The 26458-nt window shown below is 42.2% G+C and overlaps 1 protein-coding gene across 2 annotated transcripts in view; it reads left to right on the forward strand.

Annotated features, from left to right (window-relative positions):
- Window positions 1–21820, forward strand: part of LOC108035802 (neurotrimin) — a 37440-nt gene extending 15620 nt beyond the window's left edge. Inside the window, exons 2-10 of one of the 2 annotated variants that reach the window (XM_017111544.3) lie at window positions 1405–1716; window positions 2791–2960; window positions 9805–9990; window positions 12785–12977; window positions 13378–13506; window positions 18522–18641; window positions 20001–20171; window positions 21114–21169; window positions 21289–21820. In XM_017111544.3, coding sequence (XP_016967033.1) covers window positions 1458–1716; window positions 2791–2960; window positions 9805–9990; window positions 12785–12977; window positions 13378–13506; window positions 18522–18641; window positions 20001–20171; window positions 21114–21169; window positions 21289–21660 — 1656 coding nt within the window. In that variant the 5' untranslated portion in view covers window positions 1405–1457 and the 3' untranslated portion in view covers window positions 21661–21820. The remainder of the gene's footprint in view (window positions 1–1404; window positions 1717–2790; window positions 2961–9804; window positions 9991–12784; window positions 12978–13377; window positions 13507–18521; window positions 18642–20000; window positions 20172–21113; window positions 21170–21288) is intronic. The other variant, XM_017111545.3, reaches the window with a different exon arrangement.
- Window positions 21821–26458: the final 4638 nt, after the last annotated feature.

Genomic DNA, 26458 nt, shown 5'->3' on the forward strand with positions numbered 1-26458 from the left:
CTCAAATATTTGGGCCCGGCCTTTGTGAGCTCATTAAATTTCGTCAACGTAAATATGCACGCCGCTGCAAGGAAGAGGGCCTCCGAATGCAACACGTTGGTCCCCGTCCCGTCCCGGACGCGTCCTTCGGGTCGAAGAAGGGGGCCGGGCAAACGACAGCCGGCATATGCACTTCCGGGACACTTCCTGTTGCGACTCCTAGTCCTCGTCCATCGTTCCCTGAATTTATTACGTGCAAATGTAAATGGCGGCACGTGCGGGCCTCGTGTCCTGCACTCCACTGTCCTTGCGCTTGCGAAAGGCACTAGTCCTGTGCCAAGAGGCAAGGGATCTTCTCACAAGTGATTTTCTGCATTTACATTTTAAGTCTTTAAGAAACTTAAAGGGTCTTAACTTTGTTTGAAATTCTTAATTCATTTCTTTACCACAGTTTTCAATTAAAGTACGTTTTACCATATTTTTCCGGTTCTCTTTAGAGGAGGATCAAGTGAGTTAAAAAGAGTATTTTCTGCCTGGTCGTAGCAGGGAGTGGCCACAGCTTCTTCTGCAGTAACATTATACTCGTTAATCGTAGATTAAGAGGGTGTACTTGATTCATCGGAAAGTGTGTAACAGGTAAAAGGAAGCGTTTCCGACCTCATGTCCCTCTGACATACTTACCACAAATTGTTTTTCGACTGGTCACATTTGCAAATGTTTTGTTACGTTTCGTCACACCCATATTTTGGTTAAAGCATTTACCAAGAATATGTACCCGTGGTGCAGACCTTTAAATAACACTAACGGGGGTTTTCAAATGGATTTCCCCAACGTAGATACACCATGATTCAGCTTTGCGATGTTTTTCTTTTTGTGGACTAATAATGCCCGCCCTTTGTTCCCTGCGATAAAATGCAACTGCCGATCATCCGATGAACCCTCCTTGGTGGCAATAAAAATGTTGTCCGCGCCAAACAAAGGCAAGGCAGCTCGCCGTCTGGTATCCTTCGAGCCAAGTTTCTCGAGTCCTCTGCCGCCCAGTGGGCATGCAACGTTCCGTCGATTGATAATGCAGTCAAAAGAAAGATACAAGCTACCAGATACGGGGGCGAACAGTGCAATATGTACGAACGTTTGTTTAGATTATTTATTTTGACAAATTGACAGCGCAGCCAAAACGAGCAGGGAGTAACAGACAGGCAAAATAAGTAAGGCACAGCAAAGTTGGCTCAAAGTGGGCGGCTTTTGTTTGGCTAATTGGAGCTAAGCGTTGGTAGTTTTGTGGTGGCTTAAAGGGCATTCCACATTTAATGGCGTGTGGGGATAATTATAAGAAAAAGTGCCCTGGAAGTCAAAGTAGATTATATTCAAAATCAAGATCTATCTATTTTATCACTCACTTGCTTACTTGCTTTTCGTTTTCAGCATCTCAAGGTAAACACGGCTAAAGGCATACCAATGGAAGCTAGGACAGTCTTATGATGAACTTGCTGGTGGTTAAGAAAGGCGGCGAGCGGATCGCCGACGTAAGCTGTAGCCAAGAGCAAAGTACCAAGTCCCATCCAAGTTTGTCCCAAGCACCCAATCACCACAAGCTGGCGCAACTCGAGATTGCATCTGCGTCGGGATCGGGTCAGGGACGATCTGGAGCCGGAGCCGGAAGTGGAAGTGGAAGTGGGTGTGGACCAGCTTTTCGGTGGCAGCTGCTCCTACTGCTCCTGCTGTGCAATTGCATTGGTAAGTGGACGGCGGTTCCTCAAGCTAACGAGCTCTGGCGCTGGTGCGTTGGGCAAATGCCAATAAATGTTTTTGCTTTGCTTCATTTACTATGATAATCCTGCACTATCGAAAGGTCAGAATGTCGGTAATTGACCCATTTGTTGCAATCGATATACCCATATTCCAGCTTTAACCACGTTTTGCTTGCTTGATTTCCCGGTTCCATCGATGAGTCATTCGATCTAGCCGGCCCCTTCAGCTTAACCTTATTGATTTGCCTATCGTTGACAGGCCGCTCGCTATGCACACTTACCCACCCAAACACAAGTACCTACACAAGGAGAAACTGTCATTACAAAAAGATGTACACGATTTGTGGCATGATTTCATAATATAATATAATAATGTATAATATTATCCTTACACATTACACTGAGCCTTCGAACTTAACAACTGAACTGTTATGAAAACACTGTTTTAGTTTTTGTGGTATAAAAGTACTAAGAAAGTCCAAGTTAAAAAATATTCTGTGTGTCAATGGGAAGAATTGAAAAAGGGAAACTACAATTTACTTGAGATAGTTATTTATTGAGGATATGAGAAACTTAAACTGAATAATTTACAACTTATTTTAACAGTGTGAGCTTTTTTAAAAATATTACATACAATTAAATTGATACAAATCGCATCTATAGTCTTTTCCTTTCGAATTATTTGTAGCTTATATTTAAAATGCAAATTGTACTCTGAGGAAGAGAAAGCTATCGTGTTTAAGACTTCAAGCTGAAGGGTTACTTTACGTATAAATGGACGGACGGACAGCCAGATAGTTTGGGTAGTACTAACAAAACAGTAAAAAGGAGTTTTACCCATATTTATTTGGTAACAAGACTGCGGAACCCTAGGTAGTCAGGGTATTTTGGGGGCGAAAGTTGCTGATTGGATAATAACTTTCTCAGTGCACTCGCACACACAAGACACTGCCATCCACCCACACGCACACCTAGCACATAGCATATGTAAATTTGTTCGAAATTGTGTTAATTGTTCAATCAATGTCTTCTCTTCACGGAAATGTCAATTGAAATGAAGATCTTACCATTTCGAACAAAATCTCCTCAGTGGGCGCCTTCGAGCCGGACTTTGTGATTCCGCTGGAGAACGTGACCATCGCCCAAGGTCGGGACGCGACCTTCACGTGCGTGGTGAACAACCTCGGGGGTCATCGGGTGAGTGGTGACGGTTCGTCAGCACCAGCCAAGGTATGTATCGGTTTCAAGCGCAGCGTTGAATTTTCAACTTCCGTTTTGCTTCGGTTTCCGCTTCGTTTTCGTACCATTCTCGTTTCGTTTCGTTTCCTTTTCCGTTCGTGGCTCTTCCGTTCCGTTTCATTTGCCATTTCAAGTGCACAATATTCAAATAACTTAATACAGTTCTAACGATTTTCCAATCTAAAAGGCACCAATAGCAATAACGAGTTCCCAACTGCACCACAATTATCGCAATTATGTAACCGTTAAGCGCACCTATTCCTATATACGCATATCTATAGTTAACTACCAGTATAACAGCCATAACACCACTCAATATTCACGATTATATAGTACCTACAACAGATGTATGTATATAGAGCACTCCGCATATTAAACGCCCCGATGCACTGCAACAGCAACAGCAACAGCAAAAACAACAATTGGGACAAAAGGTCCTACAATAACAGAAGCGAACGTAACAACAATCGCATTGAATCGAATCGAATCGAATCGCATCGCATCGCCGCATCGGGCGGCGGCATCAAAATAAATTTAAATAAACACGGCACAATTTGTGCGATGCGAGGCCGAAAAATGCATTGCTCATTGTTTTTATCATCGTATTATATTATTATTAGCACTCACATTTAATTTATAACACTCACAAAGCGGGGAGTACGGGGTGTGGTGACCGGGGCCCGACCCCGGCATTGTGCCGAGGAGTTTAAGCGATAAAAGAGCAGCGCACAAAAACCACCAACTGTAAGCGATTGTTGTTAACAACAATAAACAATCGTCAACCGTTAAAGAATAAAAAACACAACAATAAATGTAAAATAGCTATTATTCAGCGCCACCCCGTGGGAATGTGAGTTTGTGCATACATGTATTTATGTGTGCAGGGTCGCATCGAATCGCGTAAACAATGAAAACAAATTAAGTCATTGTATCAGCAGGGGCTTAATCTCTTTAAAGCCCAGTTATCCCTTCATCGCGAAAGTCATCCATTCCGAGCGATCAACATGGGATTTTTGGAATTATAGAATTCCATAACCAGTAAGAGGCTCTTTAATATAAATCATTTTATGACATATAATGGTATTTAGAGAGTATAACTTCATTATGCATCAAAACTTTTTCCGAGCGGGCAATATTAGTTTGTTTGATAAGAAAATAAACTGTCAACAAGTTGCAATCGAACTGAAAAATATAATATATTTTGTACGAAAACGTGTCATATAAAAGTCAGCATTTAAACCCTCGCGAGGCAAATCTGGCTTATACCCTAAAGTAATTAAGAAGTTTTTACCCTTGTCACCAGCTCGCCTTTAAAAACAGCCAAGTTACCCAAACATACTCAGATTTTCTAGTTGAAGACGAACCGTTTTTCACGTTGATCTAGGTACTAATTTCTGTGAGTGCATCTGACCAACGTTTTGTTTTCTGCATATACATACACGAAGCTAATAAAACACCTGCTATGAAAGCGTTTTATGTTTAATTGCCGACATTGAAGTGAAATTGGAGGACACCTTTGAAAGTGACCCACAGTCAGTTTTTCGGTGCTTTTATTGAAACGAAAAAACGCATTTTGTGTGCAATGTGCACAGTGTCTAGCTTACCTATGTATTCAAAATGGTTGAGGAGTCTATTGAGTTTCAGAAGTTAAGTTTTAGTTAACTTAAGGGCTACTTTAAGCTACAAATAGTGCCGCAGTGTCTGAAAAACACAAGAATATCATGTTTATTTTGGTTATTCAAAAGAAACTTTTGCCCATTTAGCTTTAGATAAGGGGTATCCGGCAGTTTAGTTACTCCCCTCTCTTTCGTATCCCTCTGTCTATGCCGTTGTATCTATGCTGTTTGCGGCGCGCATCAAAGAGTGTTAATCAACGAAATGGCATCATAAATAAAAATGCCATTTCATATAAATCCTTCGATGTTTCAATCAAACAAAAACAACCAAGCCAAACGGCGGAGAAAGAAAGAGAATAGTAGTGCCTGTCGCAATATTTATACCATAACCTACATAGTCCGTACATATAATTTACGTAGAACAAAATAAAACAAACTGCGTGGCTTTGAATAACAACCAACACTAAAGAATTTCGAATGCCCTAAGGTTGAAAAGCAGATTTTACTAGTGAGTTCAGTAGGTTGGTCGGTGGAATTTTTTATGATTAGGAAAACAAAATTTGATTGGGTTTAGTATTTAGTGGGTTCCCAGAAGCAGAATATGGTCACCCTCATGATGGGGCTTAGTATTTTCTGAGCTAGCGGAAACAAAGTGTGACCATGCTCCAGATCAACGCTCATCCATTTGATATTTAGTGAGCTAGCGCAAACAAAATGTGGTCACTCTTTTGGAAACAAAGTGTGACCAAGCTCCAGTTCAACGCAGTTCAATGCAATCCACTCAGCTCTCCGCCAAGCATGCATAATTAAAGATCTCTTTTGCAGAAAACTTTGGATGAATTCGCGAAACGCGCTCTGCTGCTCATCCATTTGTTAAACAAGGACGCCAACAACAATGCGAACAATGCGAATTCATGGCATTGTTTTCATTTTGTGCCGCTGTCTCCGTCGCACTCGTTCTCCGCCGCCATCTCTATCTCTGTGCCTCCATTTGCACTTTCTTTCTCGCTCTTCGGTTCCTTTTTTTAGCCCACTTTTCAGGGCGTCCTTTACCGTTTTTATTTTTGGTTAGTAAATACAGTAAAATAAAATAAATTCAAGCGCACCGAGTTCAAACCGAAACAAACTTTGCACCATTTATGTATGCATATATATACAAACATATATATAAATATATTGCGTACGTGTGTGAGAGCGTGTGAGTGCGTGAGTGTGCTTTATGTAGTCGTGTTGTCCATGTAGAAACAGTAGACTTACTTTATGACATTTGCTCGCTTTATTTGCATTTACATTTGAAAATTTTTTACAATCCGTTTTACATCCCCCCTCCCTCTGGTTTTTTGTCGGCCCCTTTGTTTCCCTGATTTTCGTCACAATCCGTTTGAGCCTTTGTTTGAAATCCCCAACCACCCGAAAGCCCGCTCTCCCCACCCCATCGTGCATTACTCAATAAATTTGCTTTATTGAGTAAATAAATAAAGCGTCAGTGCCGCCGTCGCGCTGCAACATCAAACGCTCGTCCTGGCTGATGTCCATGGGTATTTATTTTCCGAGAGGGCTCATAACCCATCACCCGATCCACGTTTCAAGCTCCCACCTTCGCCCAGTCCCGCTATTGACACACTCCAATAAAAAGCAAATAAACAGAAAAAGAAGTGCGGAGTCTGAGTCTCAGCTGTATTGGCATTCCTGCTTATTGGATTGTCGGACCCGCTACAATATAAACCTGCAAAACGGCTGCCGGGTCGGCGGATCACAAAAGGCTAATGGAAAATGTTTTATCACTTTTTAGTCCAGAGTTACATCAATCGGCAGCGTTGAAAAGGAGCCAAATCGGTGCGGATTTTAGTTTTTAAAATCAAAAAGTTAAAAAGATTTTTAGCATGCACTTCGTGCTGTTAAGCTCAGTGACCATTTGGATGCTTCAAAGAGGATAGGTCCCTAATTTCATACACTCACATCATATTAACTGGCATTTTCATAAGAAACCTTTCTAGAAGAATGATAATATATCCATACAAATTTGACTATAAAGATGCTTCGTATTGTTTTTAATAATTTATTTTATTTCGGGTTGTTAAAAAGTAGTCAAAAACTACCAATTCTTAAAAACCCTTTTTAAAAGCAATTTTTAAATAAAATTGTATAAGGTAGTTAACTTTCTTAAAAATAGAAAAAAAGAAATATTTTCTGAAAATGTTTAGTGCTTGCCCGACCGTTTTTTTTTAGGCTACACCCAATATCCAAAGGTTGTCAATACACCCCCATTTAGGTGCCAGTGTGACCATCAGTGGTTAACATAAATAACACTGGATAGTGCAAGCTATACCTACGTGGTTCACTAGGGTGGAGTTGCAGATTTATGGATTTATGGGGCTAACTCTGTTTAGACGTAGATTGTGCCGACTAATTGTGGGAAAAGTAGAACCTTGGTAGGGTCTTTGGTATTTGTGTTGTATTTTTCGGTAGTTTTGCCTATCGTCGGGCATTCTTTATAAGACCTAAGAAGAATACAATAGAATCTACCGTTCCGTACCACTTAAGTAGAGATAGCACTTTTTTGGCATGACTTTGCCTCAAACGAGATTTATTTTATAATTCGTTGAATCGTTTTGTTAGCAAGGTATCGAATTGTGATTAATATGTCTTGTTTACTGTATTACAAACACAATTCACAGAAAATATTCAATCTGGACCACTCTAATTACACCTATCGATAAAGTGATTTTGGGATACATATAATCACTTTTACTAATAAGTACCTTTGCTCATAGCTTGGTAGTTTTTCAAAAATAATCCGTTGTGGGGGCAAGCACCAACCATATTTTCAAACCTACTTCAGTTTTTTTCTTGCTTACTTATTTACAGAATAGTAAAAAGTAAAAAGGTTTCAGACAAAAAAGACGGCGATGAGTAGACCAAATATCTCTATGTATAATATTAGTTAAGTTTTAATACAAACAATTTTGACAAAGGTATAATTTCACTGAATATTGTTTCTAAGTATCAAATAAAATGGTGATTCCAAAGGTTGTTGATATAGTTTTAAAGTTGAAAAATATTTCCATTACAAGAACGAGTGCTTAAAGCATTTCCAGTACGTTTTCCAACATAATACATGCTTGAGACCAGTCCAGCCCATTTAAAATGACTTTCCACCCAGAATATCAATGTGATTTGGTTAACAAAATAAATGAGATACTAAGAACTGTGAACAAGAGCCCTAATTATTTGGTGACCTTATTTGCCAATTAATCTCCAACATTACAATCCATAGTCAAAATTAAAATCAGTTGCCAAATGAATGGGCTTAAGTAATGAAAATGTTATCTAAAAACTCTCTTCTTAAAGCCATATATATACGCTACTTCCTCAGAATAATGACCTGGGAATACTAAGCCGCGAAGACACCATTCGGAAATGGAAGAAATTCGTACAGGTTTGATGCTTTTCGTAATACTTGTACAATCCTATCTGTCAAGTTTTCTCCTGAGTGTACCGATCCGACTCTATCGTTAGTTCCTTGTCCACCGTTCCCGTCCCCGTTTCACTTTCCGGATTTGCGAAACCCGTTTTCGTTTCGTCCGCACAAAGCCGCTTAAGCCTATTAGCTAAAACCCGTAGACTGCGCTCAGTCGGCACATCATAATGTTAATTAAAACCAGGCGGAGCAGCGGGCAGCGGGCAGCGGAGCAGGGAGGTGGCGCAGGGGCTAGGATTAGTGGGATGGGAGGATTGTGAGTGTTGCAACGTTTGCCTGCCTGCACCATACGTACATATCCTTTTAGTCGTTATCCCCGAGCCCGTCCCGCCCCGTTCAACATTAATCCACTCTTTTTTCTAATTGTGCATGCGATGTTAATGCCAACTGATTAGCCGCTTCACAACGCACCGCCAACTGCACCCATAATTCATGACTCTTGTGTTCCTTTCCCTTCGTTTCTGTCTCCCCCACCACTGTCTCTGTGTGTGTGCTTTGCACATGTGAGCGCTACTTCCTGTTGTATGTATGTTTGTTTTACCTTTGCTCTTTGGTTACTAAGGAAAGAAAATGTATAGACCTGCACAAGGGACGCGAGGCGATTGCATAAGCGGAAAATGTTAACTAATTGTTGAATATTTCTTCTCTCCACGAACACAAACCGAACCCCGCATCCACAAAAAACAAAAAACAAACGCAAAACAATACAAAAACACTGAAATCCATTCGCCAAATGGCCAACGATGGACGCTGAAACCCGAAAACCGAAAACCGCAAACCCAATTCCACTAATTGCACTTGAAATATCCCCTTTCATATCCACCGACCATAACAACACCACCAACAATGACTCTAACAATCTGCACTCGATGGCAAAACCACCGGAAAAAAACCAACTATCCTGCCCACCCTCGAACCAAAAACTTGCAAAAACTTTGCCATTGCTCCTGTGCGAAATGGAAATGGCGTCAAATTGCGCTGACATCTGACAATGACAACAACAACAAAAACACCAACAACAACACTACACCAACAACAACACTACACCAACGCAACTCGCAACAACTCGGACCGAACCGACTAACAACACTATCGCCGTCTGCTTTGAATGCAATGCACCAACACTGACATGCCCCCTCCACCGACCCATCCTTGTGGAAAATACTCAACACACCACTTCCCCCATTCCAATACACCAACACCCGCAATCCCGATAAAACTTATAATTAATTTCGCTGGTTTTTGTACTCTCTGTTAAACGTTTAACAATTCAACAACACAAATATTCGTAAATCGATTTGGTAATCCTTCAAACCCTGAATTCGGGGCAACTCCAACTTTTCAACAACTCAACAACGAATAACATTGGCGCCGGTGACAATGCGCGAATGTTTCCCATAATGGCATTAACTAAATATAATGACCTCGAAACTTTCCCTGTGGGTGGATATCAAACTGCAATTTCCGAACATCTGGCGTTCGCCCCACCACCCCCACACGTATACGTATATCCCGGGACACAAACACAAACACAAACACAAACAACACTTTGACATGCAACAACGGCAACCGTTGTCTTCATCAACACACACTCACTCATGTGCGCATTCAAACCGACGCTGTCATCAACTCAACAACAACAATGGTCATCCCTTTATCCCCACTTCCATTTCCCATTTTCCGACTTCCCCATTTCCCCCGACGGCCGCCCGCCGCCATTTGGCACCGGCACCATCAGGTCGCCTGGATTAAGGCCGATGCCAAGGCAATTCTGGCCATTCACGAGCACGTGATAACCAACAATGATCGATTATCGGTGCAGCACAACGACTACAACACATGGACGCTCAACATACGCAGCGTCAAGATGGAGGATTCCGGCAAATACATGTGTCAGGTCAACACGGATCCCATGAAGATGCAGGTGAGGCGGCGCGATTTCAGGGCGGCTACGAATTGACATTGCCCGGAAAAGGGAGTCATTTGTTTTCTTGCCAGACTGTAGTAACAGTCAGGGCCACAGGTTATATAAAGTAAGGAAGCGAAACATTCTTTTTGTACGAATATGAGCACAAAATATGCCTAACATCTTGAAAAATCTTTGTTTTTTAAAGTTGGGTTGTTTGAAGAAAATGACTCCATTTACAATTCTTATACCTTCTTCAAGAAATGTAATTTCATATAACTAGAAACTAGAAACAATATTGTTGAATAGGAAATGAAAATTATTTTTACGTTAATGTTTTTCTTGTTTTAAAATGTACCATTTTTGTAATAACATTTTTTAAGCAAAACATTTTAGGAAAGACAGGAATGTATTATTTTTATTGAAATATTTAACATTTGCTTATTAGAGTACCATTTCTGAAAATTTCACCAGAGTTGTCACCTTACTTCACTAAGATGCCACGGCAACTCTATAAGATTTAAGCATCACGCATTATTTCCTCAGTCAATTTAAAAAGTGTATTTCTAGATCTTCTAAACTTAAAAATAATTTTAGACACTAAGTTAGATAAAAAGATAAATATTTGAAGTTGTACTCCCAATAAATTAGTCAGCTGGTTATAGCTGTTTAAAAAATCAAAACGAACCTTTTAGGAGCGTTTCCTCAGTTGCTGACTTCTGATTTCTGTTGCATTGGTACTGAATCAATAATGTATCAATCCAACAGTTAAAGCAATACATAATGTTCTAGCTACAACAGGCTAGAAACAATAACGATTTAAATTTATTTATCGAGAATCGTTTTCCGTTGAAAGGCGACAAAGAACTGTATTCCACATTCAAAAGCCTCTAAGATTCATAGGCTTCATTTATGCAAGAAATAAAATTACTTTTATGAGTACTCACATCGACGAGTCACACCCTCCATCCATGGAATCGCTTAAGATTACCTTCTGCAACTTATCCCCAAACAAAAGCGGAAGTCTTTTCTAAAAAATGATAAAGGTTTTCTAACAAAAAGTGGAAAACTTTGCGGGGGCAGGGCTGCTCTATTCGTAGAAAAGAAGGTTAAAGCGTTCGGTTTTCATTATAATAAATGTTTTTTAGCCAATTTGATGGTAACCAAAACTATTTATTCAGTTGTGAACAATACAATTTAAGAACAACAACACTTTAAATGTGTTGTGCGCCTCCGAACAGGCGGTTTCCCAGGCTTTAGGCTTAAATTTCTTTTGAGTGTAGCCCAGCACAATGTTGGTCTTGCACTTCCGATATGCAAATCTTTGCCATAAAGCAATAAAGGGCGATAAACGCATATACATTTCTGCAGTCCCTTATTCGGTTATTGCCAATTCTCGATGTGTTTGCATCCTCCGTGAAGCCCTTATTTTTTGCTGCAGCCCAACTTCTTGGAACTAACTGGGCGTCAAAGCTATCCTCTTGCAGTTGCCTATCCAGCAGGCCAGCAAAAAGACCAGGCATAGCAGGGGGATAATGAAATTATGCCGGGAAAGCCGGGATCTGCATGGGCTGTGCTCGTGTATGCACATCCTGTGCATCCTGGCCTCCGATTTTCCTTCTCTTGCGCTGGTGTGTGCGATATTTAAACACGATATATAAACAATGAAGCGCTTTAATGACGAAAATAAATAACAAACACAGTGCCCTTGCAACGTTGACGTCATCAAAGAGCGCTTATGTGGGAGGGGGTGGGGTGAGGGCTGGGGTATTCCTCTGAAATTTTCCGGGGAGTTTTCCCCGTGTGTGCGTGGTTCTCATGTGACGTTTGCTGTTACTCGAGTCGAGGCGAGAGTCGAGCGTCGAGTTGAATTGAGTTTTTTTATGAAGCACCACCCCGCCATTAAACGACATGTGGAAAACGATTGCGTTTTCAATTTCATTTCATTTATGCTGCAGTGGGGCTGGGGAAAATGCGGGTGGGCGGCGGCCCACCATCCGCCGCTCTGTAATAAAATCAACCTAACAAAGCGAATTGAGTGAAAAGCAAATATGAGACAAATAAAAAGCAAACAGGCTTGACATTTCTCCAGCTTTCTCGCCCGGCGTCCTGCTTTCCAGCCTCTTTTGCCCACTGTCGTATAAATTTCGCGCTTGACTCGTTTTGGGGTTTTCCATTTTTTGCCGCCCCCTTTTCCGCCAGCCAGCCGCCAGCCGCCTTTTTTTCCCAGTGACGTCGACTTTATTTTATGACACAACTGTCAACTGCAGCGAGAACAATGACAATGACAACGACAATGATAGCAGCAATTCGGTTATTGTTGCTAGCAGCCAGCGACCGCAAATGAAACAAATGTTAAAAAAGGCAAAGTGGGGAAGGTGCGGGACACCGGGCTTTATAATGAGACGGCAATTTGTCGCAGAGTCCGTTTAAAATGTTGACCAATACTCATTAAAAGTGGTGCACTTTGGTGCTGTTTTTATGGCTTTTAGTTAAAAGCGCAGCGAATAACACGAGTTAAACTGCATTTTAGTTAAGCTCACTCTAAAGAAATCAGATACTTGCTAAGCAATGGGAAAGGTGTAAGAGCAGCTAGATACTAAGCTGGTACTAAGCTGATGACATATCAAAATGGATATGTGAGATACCAGAAATTGATCAAAAGTCATTGAATTGAACACTGAGATTTAGCTGAGGTTTATATCTATAAATAAAGCGGGCTACTGGGCGTATACGCTACGTGAACAACGGGTCGTATACGTGATTTTTGTCGAACTAAGAACATTTAAGACCTTATCGTTTCCGCTTGCAGACCGCCACCTTGGAGGTGGTCATTCCACCGGACATCATCAACGAGGAGACCTCTGGAGACATGATGGTGCCGGAGGGCGGGTCCGCCAAGCTCGTTTGCCGGGCGCGTGGTCACCCCAAGCCCAAGATCACGTGGCGCCGCGAGGACGGCAGGGAGATCATCGCCCGCAGTGGCTCGCACCAGAAAACAAAAGGTAGAAAAGCGTTAATTTTATACTAAATAATATTTTATACATAGGTTAAGCAAGGGCCTCGTCTTCAGATAAGCGTTAACTGTGGCCAATTTCAAAGTGAATTTTAAGGCAATTCGCTAGCTAGAATAAGTAAAAGCTGAAAAGCGTATGAAATGCACCAAGTCCTCAGGTTAGCCTGTGCTAAATTGGTTCCACATACTGCAACAATGTCTTAAACGCTTTAGCAATTTAAAGCATGCTTTCTGAACGCGAAGCCCCGCGTTTAGCCAACTTTTGAAGCACCTTGGGGTGGCGCAGGTCGCCTCCCGAGCTGACTAACCGACCGCATGTCCTTAGTGTGTATACCCGTATAAGACGAATGAGCACATTCTTACACATGCATTTATTCTCGCCCCCGCAGCCCAGTCGGTGGAGGGCGAAATGCTGACGCTGTCGAAGATCACGCGATCGGAAATGGGCGCCTACATGTGCATCGCCTCCAACGGAGTGCCGCCGACGGTGAGCAAGCGGATGAAGCTACAGGTGCACTGTGAGTATACACACACGGGAACATCCCTCCGCATACGATACATGATAAATGGGGGCGCCACCTGCTGCTGCCGCTGGTGGCCAAGAAAATGCTCTGATTTATGGCAGTCGAGGGCAGCTAATGCCGCATAATAATCATAATGGTAACGTATAGCCCGCTCGGATGTGATGTGCGTGCTCCAGAAGGGGGCTTCCGCGTGGCAGGACCGTGCACGGGAAGCGGAAGCGGAAGAGGAACAGGAACAGAACCGCAGCAATAATGCAGCGGCGGCAACTGCAAGTGTTTCCGTTCCGATATCCGGCAGCTTCCTTCACGTGGCCGGCAAACTTTCCAAATGCATTAAGGCGCCAAACCGAAGGATGTGGGGTCAAAGGGCATTTTCCCGGCCCGGGAGGGGCCAGGCGGGTGGGGGAGCAGTGTTTCTCGGGGCAACGCAACGTCACGTTTCTGCCGTAAAACTTTAGACTCGTGTGTGGGGCGGGCGTGTGTATCATGTGAAGTGGTAATTGTTAAGGGCAGTCCACACTATCCCCCTGTCCGCCCCCATGAAAGCCCTCCTAAAGCCCCCGGTGACCCCTCGCCGACCACTTCACTCTGTTTTACCTTCCCGCATCAATGTTAATGAAATTTCCAGGAGGGGCAAAGTTTATACGACGACAATTTGGCAAGCAGCAGGGCGGGGTGGCAGGGCGAAAGGAAAAACACTGGTAAGCGCGGAAAAAAGGGGAGAAGTGGTAAGAGTAAGCCCGTAAGAGAAGGTCGAGCAAGGGAACCGAAAGGCACCTGCAGGGCTTAGCCTGTCTGGAAACCGAGAAGATCGTATCCGAAAAATTATATTGACACGGTCGTGAAAATGTGGCGCCAGTTTCGTGCGCCACACACCCCCTGTTGCCACTAGCCTTGCCGCAAAAATTAATTTTCATTTGTATTTTATTTTATCTATGCCACATTTTCGTTTTCCTTTGTCGTCTCAATTCCATTTCCACGAGGCTCTTAAAGATGCCCTGCTCCGTCTGGCCCTCGAAATTTCAATTTAAAAATCCATATGTGCGGAGGGCGAGAAAAGTTGCGTTGCTCGTTGCGTCCTGGTCCCTGCGCATTCCCACCCACCGGCTGATTGATTCTAATCAGAAAATTAAGTGGCTCCTCGGAGCTCTCTCGCGGAGTATTAGGGCTAAGTGGATGTGCAAGCTTAAAGCCTCGACCCGTATAAACTTAAGTCAGGGCAGCTTTTTGCCCCACCCCCAATGACTTGATTGACTTACACACGGTTTTATTTGATAAAGACTTGATTACGAAACTAAAGCTTGTCCAAGCTCAAAAAAACAATATCAAATCATTTTATCGATACATTTTTGGGATCAATACGATGTTGACTAGTTTTTGAAACTTACAGAAGTACCGCTTGTGGTATTATAAAATAACTAAAAAACAATGAAAGGTTATTAAACAGTTTATTATATATAGGTGATAAGAGAACAGTAACCCAAAATAAACCATAAATATTTCCACTATTTAAAAGGGATCGATGAGCCCAGCCCATCGATTGTAAAAAAGGAACTACTTTTATGAATGGGTAAAATAAAATTTGAATTCAAAAAGATTTGGACTAGACAAATAGCTGTCATAGGATCTAAGGAATAGAGTTATTAATGATACGTATGATTTTTATGATGGTTTACTTGAGCTTCAAGAGTATTTAAAGATCGGCGTCTCAGAACTTCATGTTTTTTATTGGTCTTGCTTGTTTACTTAACGTTATCATATTTTTTTGCGGTGTTGTGGTGGAATTATTTTGTACTTGCGGAATCTGCGTACACACCCGCAAATCTTCCCTTCAGCACCGCAATTGTCTCAATCTCGAACCTCTCAGACCCAGACAATGGACTCAATTCAAACACGAGCCAGACCAGCTGTTGCCACACCAGAAGACCAGAAGACAAGAGACACACGATTAGTTAGAAGCGGAGAATTCGGGCGCAGGTCTTCTAGGGGCTCCCATCGCGTTCTTCGCTTCGTTCTCCATTCTTCGAAGAATCCAGCTAAGCACACAGGCGATGCTGACGTCAGGGGGATTCTTGGTTGTCTGATGCGTGGACTTCGTCTGGGTTTTTGGTATAAAAGGGGCTTCGCAAAAGTCATTTGAATAAGTTGCAATCGGAGCAAGTCTGGAAATGCGTGCCTACATTGCAATTACTCTCCTGGCCCTTGTGGCAGTGGTGGTGGCCCAAGGAGGCGGAGGACGAGGCGGAGGACGTGGTGGCGGCGGAAGATTCGGTGGTGGTGGTCGCAGCGTGGGATCGTTCCGCAGCCGTGAATTCCGCTTTGGCGGTGACTTCGATAGCTCGGAAGCCGACTACAACGGCGACTTTCGAGGTGGCTTCAGAGTTCGTAGAGATTTTGGCGGCCGCGGCTCCTTCGGAGGCCCTGGTCGCTTTGGCGGTTTTGGCGGTTTTGGCGGTTTTGGCGGTCCTGGCAGGTGGGGTCCACCACGTCGTCGTCCAAGACCTTGCTTTACCACCACAGAGAGTTCGTTGGCTGACAGCTCCTCCAGCTCCACCGACAGCAGCTCCTCCGAAAGCGCCACTGATAGCTCTACCGACAGCAGCTCCACCGACAGCAGCTCCACTGATAGCTCCACCGATAGCTCCAGCGATAGCTCCACCGACAGCTCCAGTGCAAGCTCTACGGAGAGCTCCACAGGTTCGGGCTAGATGGAATGAACTACCAGGAACAGGGATACAAACTGTATACAAATAAAATTCACTTCGCACACTCAAAACACGTTTTTGACTTAGGGAATTTTGAGTCCTGCAAACAGTACGAAAAAGGTGTTAAAAGCCTATTTTTTTAGTTTTTATAACCAACAAGAAAGACCGATAAAGTCGAGTGCCCCGATGAGCCTGTTACCCAGCTAAATGAAGAGCCAGGATTTCCTTATGGTATTCTCCTTTTCTGCGTGCGTCGATTCTCAGTATCTGATTTTTTTATTCAAGAAGCGGGTCAATAATCAGTATTTACAGTCCCTGCTATCTACTCTTATACCCTTTTAGAGGATATTATGATTTCAGTCAGAAGTTTGCATAGCAGTGAAGGGCACTTTTTGTGATCAGTATCGCTGAACCAGCCGATCTAGCCATGTCCGTCCGTTTGTCGATCTAGTAATGCCCGTCAGTATCGGATCTCCCTGTCTAACACCCCACCAAAAGTGCAGATGCCGTTTTATTTTGATTATTAATATCTATCTTTATCCCAAAACTTTTCGAAATCGAACCACCCATTAAAAAGTTATATGGAAATAAAGAACTCGACGCAAGTTGGCGCCGTTGCGGGCGTGCACTTGTGAACAGTCGCTTCGCCGTATATCTCCATCTCCTTGGCACTTTTATGATATGATATGGTATAGTGCTTTCTCTAGTTTTTAATATTTTCTCAAGTTTCGATGATGTTTTTCTTTTAGAGTCATTAAAAAACGAGAGAAATCATCACTAATTATACAAAATAAATGCATAAAGCTAGATATTTTAATGATTTAACCCTTCGAGAGCTGAATACGTTATTATCCCTTTGCTGCCGGGCAGCTGCTGCCTGCCGTAAAGCTCTATTAGGACAAATTGAATTTTCAATAAGTGGTAGGCTAGAGCTGGAATTGGGCATCTGCGAACAGCACATGACGCATGCTGCACTCTTCCAGATTCGAGGAGGAATCGTGGCGGGGAACAGCCGGGCGGACCGAAAGTCCGGACACCACATGGAGCCGTGCCGAGAGTGCGCCATGCACAAATCCAATAAATTGACCAATAATGAACGCTCGATTGCAGCCCGAGGCGAACGGGGCGCTGTGCGGGGGCGGTGATGGCAAAGTTGAAAAGCCAAAAAACAATGATGGTCAGTGGCCTGGCCTGCGGTCCTTCGGTCCTCCGCTTCTCCGGCTGCGCTCCCTGGGGCGGCTTCAAGACAACGTCAAAGACTAGGGGGAAAGGGTCAGAAAAACACACAAAAACAACTCGCAAAAAATACGAAAGTGAACGAAAAAATTCTTAACACGACACGAACAACATGGAAAAGCTCCAAAGGGCAAACCCAATGAATTAATGGCCTGTCCCTGGCGAACTTGAAATGCTCTAACGGAGTGAAAGCCGAAATTAAGTACTTAGTAATTGTAAAAATTACCTCCATGCCGGTGAAGACCTTTTGAATCAGTTCCCTAAAAGCCCTTCAAAACAGCTGTGCTGAACTCTGAAGTTCTTAAAGCTATTTTACAGAACTTTTTCAACCAGAAAATTATATACCAAGCCACTTTTGGCATTTCAAGAATGCCTGACACATTATTCTGGGCCTTAAAAACTTTACACATTAATAAAGCTTAAACTACTTTAAAAATACCCATTCTTAGGGCCTTGAACATTGATTTTAGGGCCCCAAAAATGTATATGCACAACTCCTTAGGATTCCGTACCTCCCGTGCCAAATTTAGATATGTGGTAGAATCATAAATCCGATCTGGATCATCGTTCTTCGGCTGAGAAAAGCAATTCCCAGCCCAGATGAGTGAGGGTATTCCTAATAGGAAGTGGAAAGCGGGAAAAGTCGGGGCGATGGCTGGCTAGCTTTATTTGCCACTGACTGACCACTGGGCGAAAAAGATGGATGCTGCTGCGTGGACCTGATTGCTGGCCAGGATTGCTGGCTCTCACCCTAACAACAAAATAATTCATTTTCAATTAAAATCGCATCAGTTGTTGTTGGCGCTGCCATTAACCGACAACAAAAAAACGAGAGCGCAGGGCGGGAAATCACAGCTGGAATCCGGAGTCGGACAAAAGGGTTTGGAGTTTGACTTTGGTCCCTTGTCGGCAGCTTAATTGCCGGTCTAGTCCGCGGGGCGGGGTTGGGCGGTCTGGGCGGGCTGGGCGGCAAGGTCAAAACCACTGATGGCTTAACAATTGGCACTGTCACTGGGAGCGGACTTGGTCCCAGACTCGACTTCTTCTGATCCGCTTTCCTCTTCGCAGTTCATCCGCTGGTGCAAGTACCAAATCAATTGGTTGGCGCCCCGGTCCTCACGGATGTCACATTAATTTGCAATGTCGAGGCATCGCCGAAGGCCATCAATTATTGGCAGCGGGAGAATGGTAAGTCGATAACGCCACGATAATATCAGCCCACAGAAAACAATCTTCGCCCCATCTGCTGATTTCAACTTATCAAATACATATGCAACCATGTTCGGCTTAAAATTGACAAAATACACCACAACTTATTTAATAATTTTCTACTTTAATGTTATGTTTTAACCAACGGGCAGATATTGTATTGAAAAAATCAATTAATCAATCAATTCTTGTTCATTATGCATATGAATTTATTCTTTATTAGCACAACTACGACTTATTAAATATTTTAATTGTATGTTCTGATTAATTGGCATGTATTTTAATTTTTCCAAATATATATTCAACAAGGTTAAGGAATTCAAATTTAAAATACACCACAACTTAGTTAATAATTTTCTATTTTAATGGTTTGTTGCTGATTTTATTTTATCCAAAAAACATATCCAACAATGTTCAGTTTAAATTATTAGAATATTCTAAAATTGTTTAAACATTTTTTTTTTAATGGTTTCTTATCAACAGACAAGATAATCAATTGACTTATAATAATAGCCAAGGGGGATTATAGTTTTCGTATTAGTTTTTATTTCTGTTAAGTATATAATCCTGTTCCACAACATATTTAATATTTTAATGTTAGGTTGAACATTTTGAAATGTACTACAATTTACTAAGTATTTTATTGGTTTGATTTTATCAATGGACAGATATCGTCTTGGAAAATCATCATTAGTTTACCAACTTTTACTTACTTTTTTAAAGTTAGAAGTCAAATATTTAATTGCTAGCCTCATTTACCTACATTTTTTTGGCTGTGTGCCTGCTGGGCGGCGGAGTGGCCACGAGTGAATTTTTCATTTTGCATCTGCCCGAGTTCGAGCCCGGACTGGTTCAAGCTTTATAAACCTTTCAATGCCGCAATTTGTCTTTATTTGGTTCGTGTTCGAAACTCAAATATTTTGTTGTCCCCAGGAAAAGGGGCAAGAGTGAGGAGCCGGCGGAGAGAGCCGAGGGGGTTGGCCTGGCTGGCTGGATCTTTTGTCAAGTGCATTTGACGTATATTGCAAACGTGACGGGAGCCGCAACGTAAGCGTGAAGCACTCGACGGCAGTGCCAGAAATGTCATCATCCCTGGCTGGTCTGCTGGCCCCTTTCTCCGCCTTCCGCCGCCACCCGCCGCCACCCGCCGCCACCCGCCGCCTTCCGCCGCCTCTCTCCGCCTTTCCCCACCTTTCTCCTCACGTAACCCGAACTCATTTGGCCCGACTCCCTGCTTCGTATTCATGACTTCATTCACACCTCAGCTCATCTCATCTCGTTTTCATCGTTGCTCATTTCGAATTTTCTGCTGCTCTACCTTTTTTGGCCACGGAACAGGTGAAATGATTATTGCCGGCGATCGTTACGCGCTCACCGAGAAGGAGAATAATATGTACGCCATCGAGATGATTCTGCACATCAAACGACTGCAAACGAGCGACTTCGGCGGCTACAAGTGCATCTCCAAGAACAGCATCGGCGACACGGAGGGCACCATCCGGCTTTACGGTAAGCTTTAAGTTAAATTAAAAAAAGAATTAATAAATCGCAAAAGCACTATCGATGCTATCGGAGGTATTACAATTGGGCCAAAATCGATGTACATAGGCGGCCCTATTTTTAAAGATATTATTTACGTGCAAATTGGATAAATTTTCTTGGTCAGCACATATCGCACTTCAATAATCAGACCAATCGCAATATTATTTTGAATGCTTCATCCGCTTGCGTGATCTCTCTGAATATTTTCCACCTATCAATTCACACACGTTGGTTGGCAAATATTTTTTTATGTGGCGATTAATTTGTAAAACACATTCGACAAAGTATATATGGTTTACAAAGGTAAATATACGTTCTATTAGAAAAGAAAGTATGAAATAGTTGACTGCCTCCAGATACCAGTTTCTCAGTATAATTTTGGACATGAAATTCTCTATCCCAAGAGCGTCCCCAATTTCATACCATTTAAAATTTAAGATTTTCTATAAATTATATTGAATTAACTAAGCTTTCTGGGTTAATCTGCTAACATATAACAAATCTGAGACAAAAAAGGCTAGATGCGAGGACCTTAACTTCAGCGTTTCTTCTTGTTTTAAGGAATGTTTTTTTGTACGGAATTTAATAGTGGATTTATTAAAATAGTTTTTTTTATCAATAGGTGTGTATCGGTGTTTTTGGATATCGATGGCGGTCACTATCGAAACTATCGATAGTATTGAAAATTGATTAATTTATCAATTATTTTAAAGATAACACAACATTCTTGCGCTATAAAAACTTGTCCATTATTATGTCGAATCACTGCCCGAGCCATCGATGTTTGCTTAATTTTTCGTCCATCGATTCTATCGATGGTACCCTCGATTGTTTTACCAATCCTACTATTTAAGAACTGCGACAGGAATGTATACTAAAATGCAAATGCTACCCCCATTCTATTTTCAGAAATGGAGCGCCCCGGCAAGAAAGTCTTTCGCGACGATGATCTTAACGAAGTGTCGGTAAGTTTGCGGCCCCAAAAAGTGCTCACCACCCCAAGAACGCAATAAGTCGACCCAAACACTTTGAAAGCAATCGCAACAGGACCAAACAAAACGCACGTCTTTCCTTTACCCCGCAGAAGAACGAGGTGGTGCAGAAGGACACGCGCAGCGAGGATGGCTCACGCAACCTGAACGGAAGGCTTTACAAGGACCGGACTCCGGATCAGCACCCGGCCAGCGGGAGTGGCCCGGTGCCCGGCCGCGGGACAATGCGGCTAATCGGTACATTTCTATTAGCCTTATTGGTTTTATTAACGGCGATGGCGGAGACCCGGCCAACCGCTTTGTTCTGCCGCACAAAAGGCGGCAGACAAAAGAAGGCCAAGGAAGTGGGCTGGCATGGGCAGCGGGATAAGGGCAAGGAGGCCAGCGGCGGGCAGGCGGAGCCGTGGAGCCGGTTCTGGGAGAGATCAGCGCGGAGTTGGAGACGGACAGCGCTGGCAGAGTAAGATTATTATAGCTTAATTCAATTGTAATTATACAAACAAGATTATGATGCAAGGCTCCTGCCCCACGTCCGCTCCATCCGTGCCCTGACGAGGGCCAGGTCAAAGGGGCATTAATCAGTGGGGCTGCCGGGGATGAGGACGCCACCCCGGGCTAATCATCTGCGCCCATGCTAATTGCACGGGGTGGGGCGCGGGCGGGGGCGGGGCTAATTGAATGCATATTAAATCAAAAGGAAGCGGAGAAGCGGAGAAACTAAGGTGTCGTAGTTAAGTGGAAAAGAAAACGCGTTTAAATGTTACCTCGTTAGTGGAAAATGATGACAAGAACGAACCCCCCATCCCACAAAGGAAAGTCAACTATAAACAATATTGAGATTAACGGTGTTCGGTTCTTTACATGGCTTTAGCTACTCTCAAGAAAAGTACGACTGCGGACGGACACTTGCGTACTATAAATCCTTAATACGTTAATTACATGATATGGATACTTCTAGATGTCTAACTGATAAGTGCATTTTTGTTCAGTCAAACCTTAGTTCGATTGGTTTTAGGAGAAATGTATACATTTACATATACCTGTATGTATTAAGTGTTTAATAAAGAGTTCTGTATATATATTTAGGGCCTGCTCAAAGAGAAGGAATTTATGGCTAAAAGAAAGTGTTTAGACGATCTTTGAAACCGTAAGCTGTACATAATTACGCCCTTAGTGATCGCAAGATAGTTACGTTGTTATCATGGTAAAATCTGGTAATTCCTTTTGGCCCTTCTGTTGACGTCTTCGTTCTCACGGCTCAAAAGACTATCGCGGACCCTAGTTTAAGCCAGTTTGGAAACCCCTATGACTCTTTTCCGCTGAAAGTGCGTGTGTGACTTTCAGCTTAGAAAGCGACACAGGCTCTATTAAAGCAGTATACCGGCAAAATAAACGAGTTTGAAAATTAGAAAATCTCTAGGGCACCCACTTTTCATTTCCAATAGATAATGGTGGGCCGAGTTCGATTCTGATCCATCGGGCATTGAAAAACCCACCTCAAAGTTGGAGGAACCCATTTAAGTACACACTATCGACATCTGATTAAGACTATTTTATACCTTTAGTCAAATTTATATGCTGCGGTAGCTTAGAAGCCAGCAAACATATATTCTTTTTGTCGTTAAGATACTGTGAAATTCAAACAATTATTTTGTTATAACATATAATATTAATTGCATAGGTTTTCCGTTTTCTATAGCCAGATTCACACACGCACCGAAACCACCCATAGCCCCACGTAAATGTTGATATGATATTCGTGTGTACGTGTTCAGCTCAATTCCATGTTTAAATATAGTGTAAATCAATGGAAGGGAAATCAGAAAAGCAGAAATAAATGTGCCAAAAGCATTAAAAGCAACTCGCTGCAAGGAAGCGCGTAGGAGGAAAGTGAGCTGAGGAAATACCAAATAAACTATGTGTGTTCATATCCGAAATACGAAATACAGTAATACCCAGACATATGTATGATTCGCATATCCAACTCTGCTTCCCCGAACCCAGCTAGTAAGGATTGTGTGACAGCTGACTACTCAGATGTACTCTGACTCATATACGTACCAAGAATGCAAGGAGGGGGAGGAATACATTTTAATTATATTGAAAATATAAGATAATAAAGCTAACTAATATAGGAAATATTTTTTTTTGCGGCTACGAGCATCGTATCGCCTAGCAAATCAACGTTACGGTTAATCTTACGTGTAAGGAAATGGAAAATAATCTATTCATCCAAGTGGAGTCCCAGGCCATCGCATTGTTAAGGAAGAGATACATTTAGTGGAAATTGCAGGCGGAGCAAGACAGGCAAACCAAACTATAGTAACCCTAAGAACTAACGAACTAAGGCAGAGAACCATTCAAGTCATAAAGCATTCAGTGTCTACGCTACACCCATAAAAGATAAACCATAAACAAAGATATACAAATATTTTACAACTACATATGCAATGAGAATATCCAACAATTTCAAAATGTAAAACGCAAAACGAACGTTTGCTGCGTAATAGTGCGAAATTCCATGATTTTCGAACATAATAAAGTGAAGAAAATAGCGTTTAGTTGGATTTGTGTTTATGTACATAAGAAATGAGCGAAAACAAATGTTTGTACTGTAAAATCTGATTATGCAACTGAATATTTCAAAACGCGCAATCGAAAAAACACCCCGAAAAGAGAAAAACGAAAATAAATAAAGAGAAATACGTACGGAAACTTTATGAGCTTACAGTCAATTTTTACAGCAATGGTAAGTTTTAAGGGGGCTTAAATAGACATCGATGGTGACTTTATAATTTTAGCTTACTCGCTGCATTATTAATTAAGTACTCTGTTCACCAATTTATTTAGCTTTGCAGCTAATCTTAGGCAACTTAAGAGGCAGTACTTTGGGTATTGCTTACTTATCAAACATTGCTTAAGAATATAAGTGAATCAATGCTGAATGGTTTGAGGCATCTCAAAAATTTTGCCAAGTGCCAAATGTATTTTTAAAATATTACTCCAACTTCCGATTGAATGTGTCAATGCAAATTTGCCCCACACATGCCATGCTGATTATGAAAAACCCTAAAAGTGCATGATAAAGGCTGGGTGGAGTGGTGGGGTTTAGAATATGTGCATTGAGCTCGATTTGTTTCGTAAAGAATAAATACGAAATTCAAATACAAACACAAACACGAAGTGTGCAAATATTTTCGGTGTGTGGGCCAATGTGTGTTTTGCATTGGTCAAATGATGGTTGCCAGCAGCAGAGGAACTAACTAACATTTTGTATTTATTTTAAGTTGTAGTTACAAAATATGCACACAGCCCGGCCGAGTTATTTATATTGCACAGACTCGTCGCACACAATGGATAAAACTGTGTTGTGTGACAATGTTGCTCCAGAACGTTGCACTCACCGCAACTCAACACAGAATCCGACTCACACCCCCTTCTGGCCTAAAACGAAAATGGAAAATGGAAAAAATATCTTTGCATTTGCATCTTTTATATTCACACGACACAAATAAAGGCCATGGGAGGAAGCGAAGATTGCGTTTATAACAATGTGGAGGGTTATGTCAACCAGAACCAGAAGCAGAATGAGGACGAGCATTGTCAAGGGAACTCACGGGGGAAGGGGGTCGGAAGTGCACTGAGGGAAAAGAGTCTGGGCTCGGAAATTAACATCTCCTTTTGTGCGCAATAAGCCTCCGGAATTGTGAATTTTATCAGGCTGCTTTTATCAGGCGCTAAATATTCCACACTTTCCGAAACCTTACAACTCTTAGTACAATCAAAAACAGGAGAGTATGCTATAGTCGACTATCAGATACCCTCTAGTCAGCAAGGGGAGTTCGAGGGAGATAGAGATTTACGAGTAGAAAGCGCCTGTTCCCAAGGTTGCGTACTTTTTTGGTCCTATTGAATCAATTTTGGCATGTATAGCTAACACTTAAACACTAAAAAATATGTGCGCTAGACTGGCGAGGCACCCTACCGAAAGAAGAAGAATCTATATGCCAAATCCCAACTTTCTCAGCGTTCATACGGACGGACAGACAGACGGAAAGACAGACATGACTAGATCGACTCGGCTAGTGATCTTTATCAAGAATATATGTACTCTATGGGATCGGAAACGCTTTACATACATGCAAAGTATAATTTCAATAATTCAACTGGCTATGGAAAAACTATAAGTTTCAGAACAAGCATCTTTTTAATAAAACAGAAAACAAATTTTAAAACCAATTAAGTATTGGATATAGGTTCCAAATAATTATCCTGCATACATATTAACTTTTGGTATGTTTGTGATTATTGGCTGCTCGCTCCATCACTGACATCTACGCCGTATTTTTGGGCAGTGCAAGGATAAGCTAGAGAAACCCAAGCGAATCCAGCTGCCTAACGATGGATGCACCTTGCAGGCGGATGAGAGTCCAACTTTGTTGGCAGAGCCGGTTCGCTTCATTCTTTCCTCTTGCCACTGCTAATAGTTTAAATTCATCTGCATGTCTGTGCCTGGTTTCACGCTTTATGCACTGCTAATGATTTGATGTCGTCTCCCTTTTCCTGGGGAAAAGCGGGAAAACAGGGCAAGGAAAATGTGGGCGGGGGAGTGGGCAGGACAGCCGTGAATCCAGCAAGCCAGCAGTACAGCAGCTGCAACGTGACGACGTCAAATGCAAAACTCTCCGGCTAATGCTCTTCATCCGCCTTCCCACAGCCCATTTAAAGATATACCTTGGTTATCTGGGATGTTTCCGTGCCATACACGCTGTCCCTGTGTGTGTTTATGGACCCAGGAAATGCGAGGTTTGCAATTCAAGCTGCCGCCAGCAAACTGGTCAGAAAATCGATTAGCCCAAATTATAAACATTGCAGCCACTCAAATTGAGCAGTCAAATAAGTGACGTGTCAGTCGTGCAGTCAGCCGGGGAAAAGTGTGAGTGTTTGGTTAAGTAAACGACTTGCTAATTTTGACTGCCCACGGAGTTATTCCATTTTGTCGGCTTAAGTTAAAATTCATTCCGAGGCACTTCCAAAATTGTTAATTCAAAATATATTTTAGAACTTTAATACTCGTAAAAAAGTAATATATTTAAGAAAACCTAATCATTGAGTTATAAGGCAATTGTGGACTTTAAAATGCCCTAAGATGTTCAGTTTAACATTACAAAACATAATTTTCTATAATTAAAATTACATTCAATGAAAATCGGTGGAGAATGCTGTAGTCGATGCCATTGAGCAGCCCGTTACTGAGCTAAG

Source organism: Drosophila biarmipes, chromosome X (genome assembly GCF_025231255.1).
Source record: "Drosophila biarmipes strain raj3 chromosome X, RU_DBia_V1.1, whole genome shotgun sequence".
Lineage (NCBI taxonomy): Eukaryota > Metazoa > Arthropoda > Insecta > Diptera > Drosophilidae > Drosophila > Drosophila biarmipes.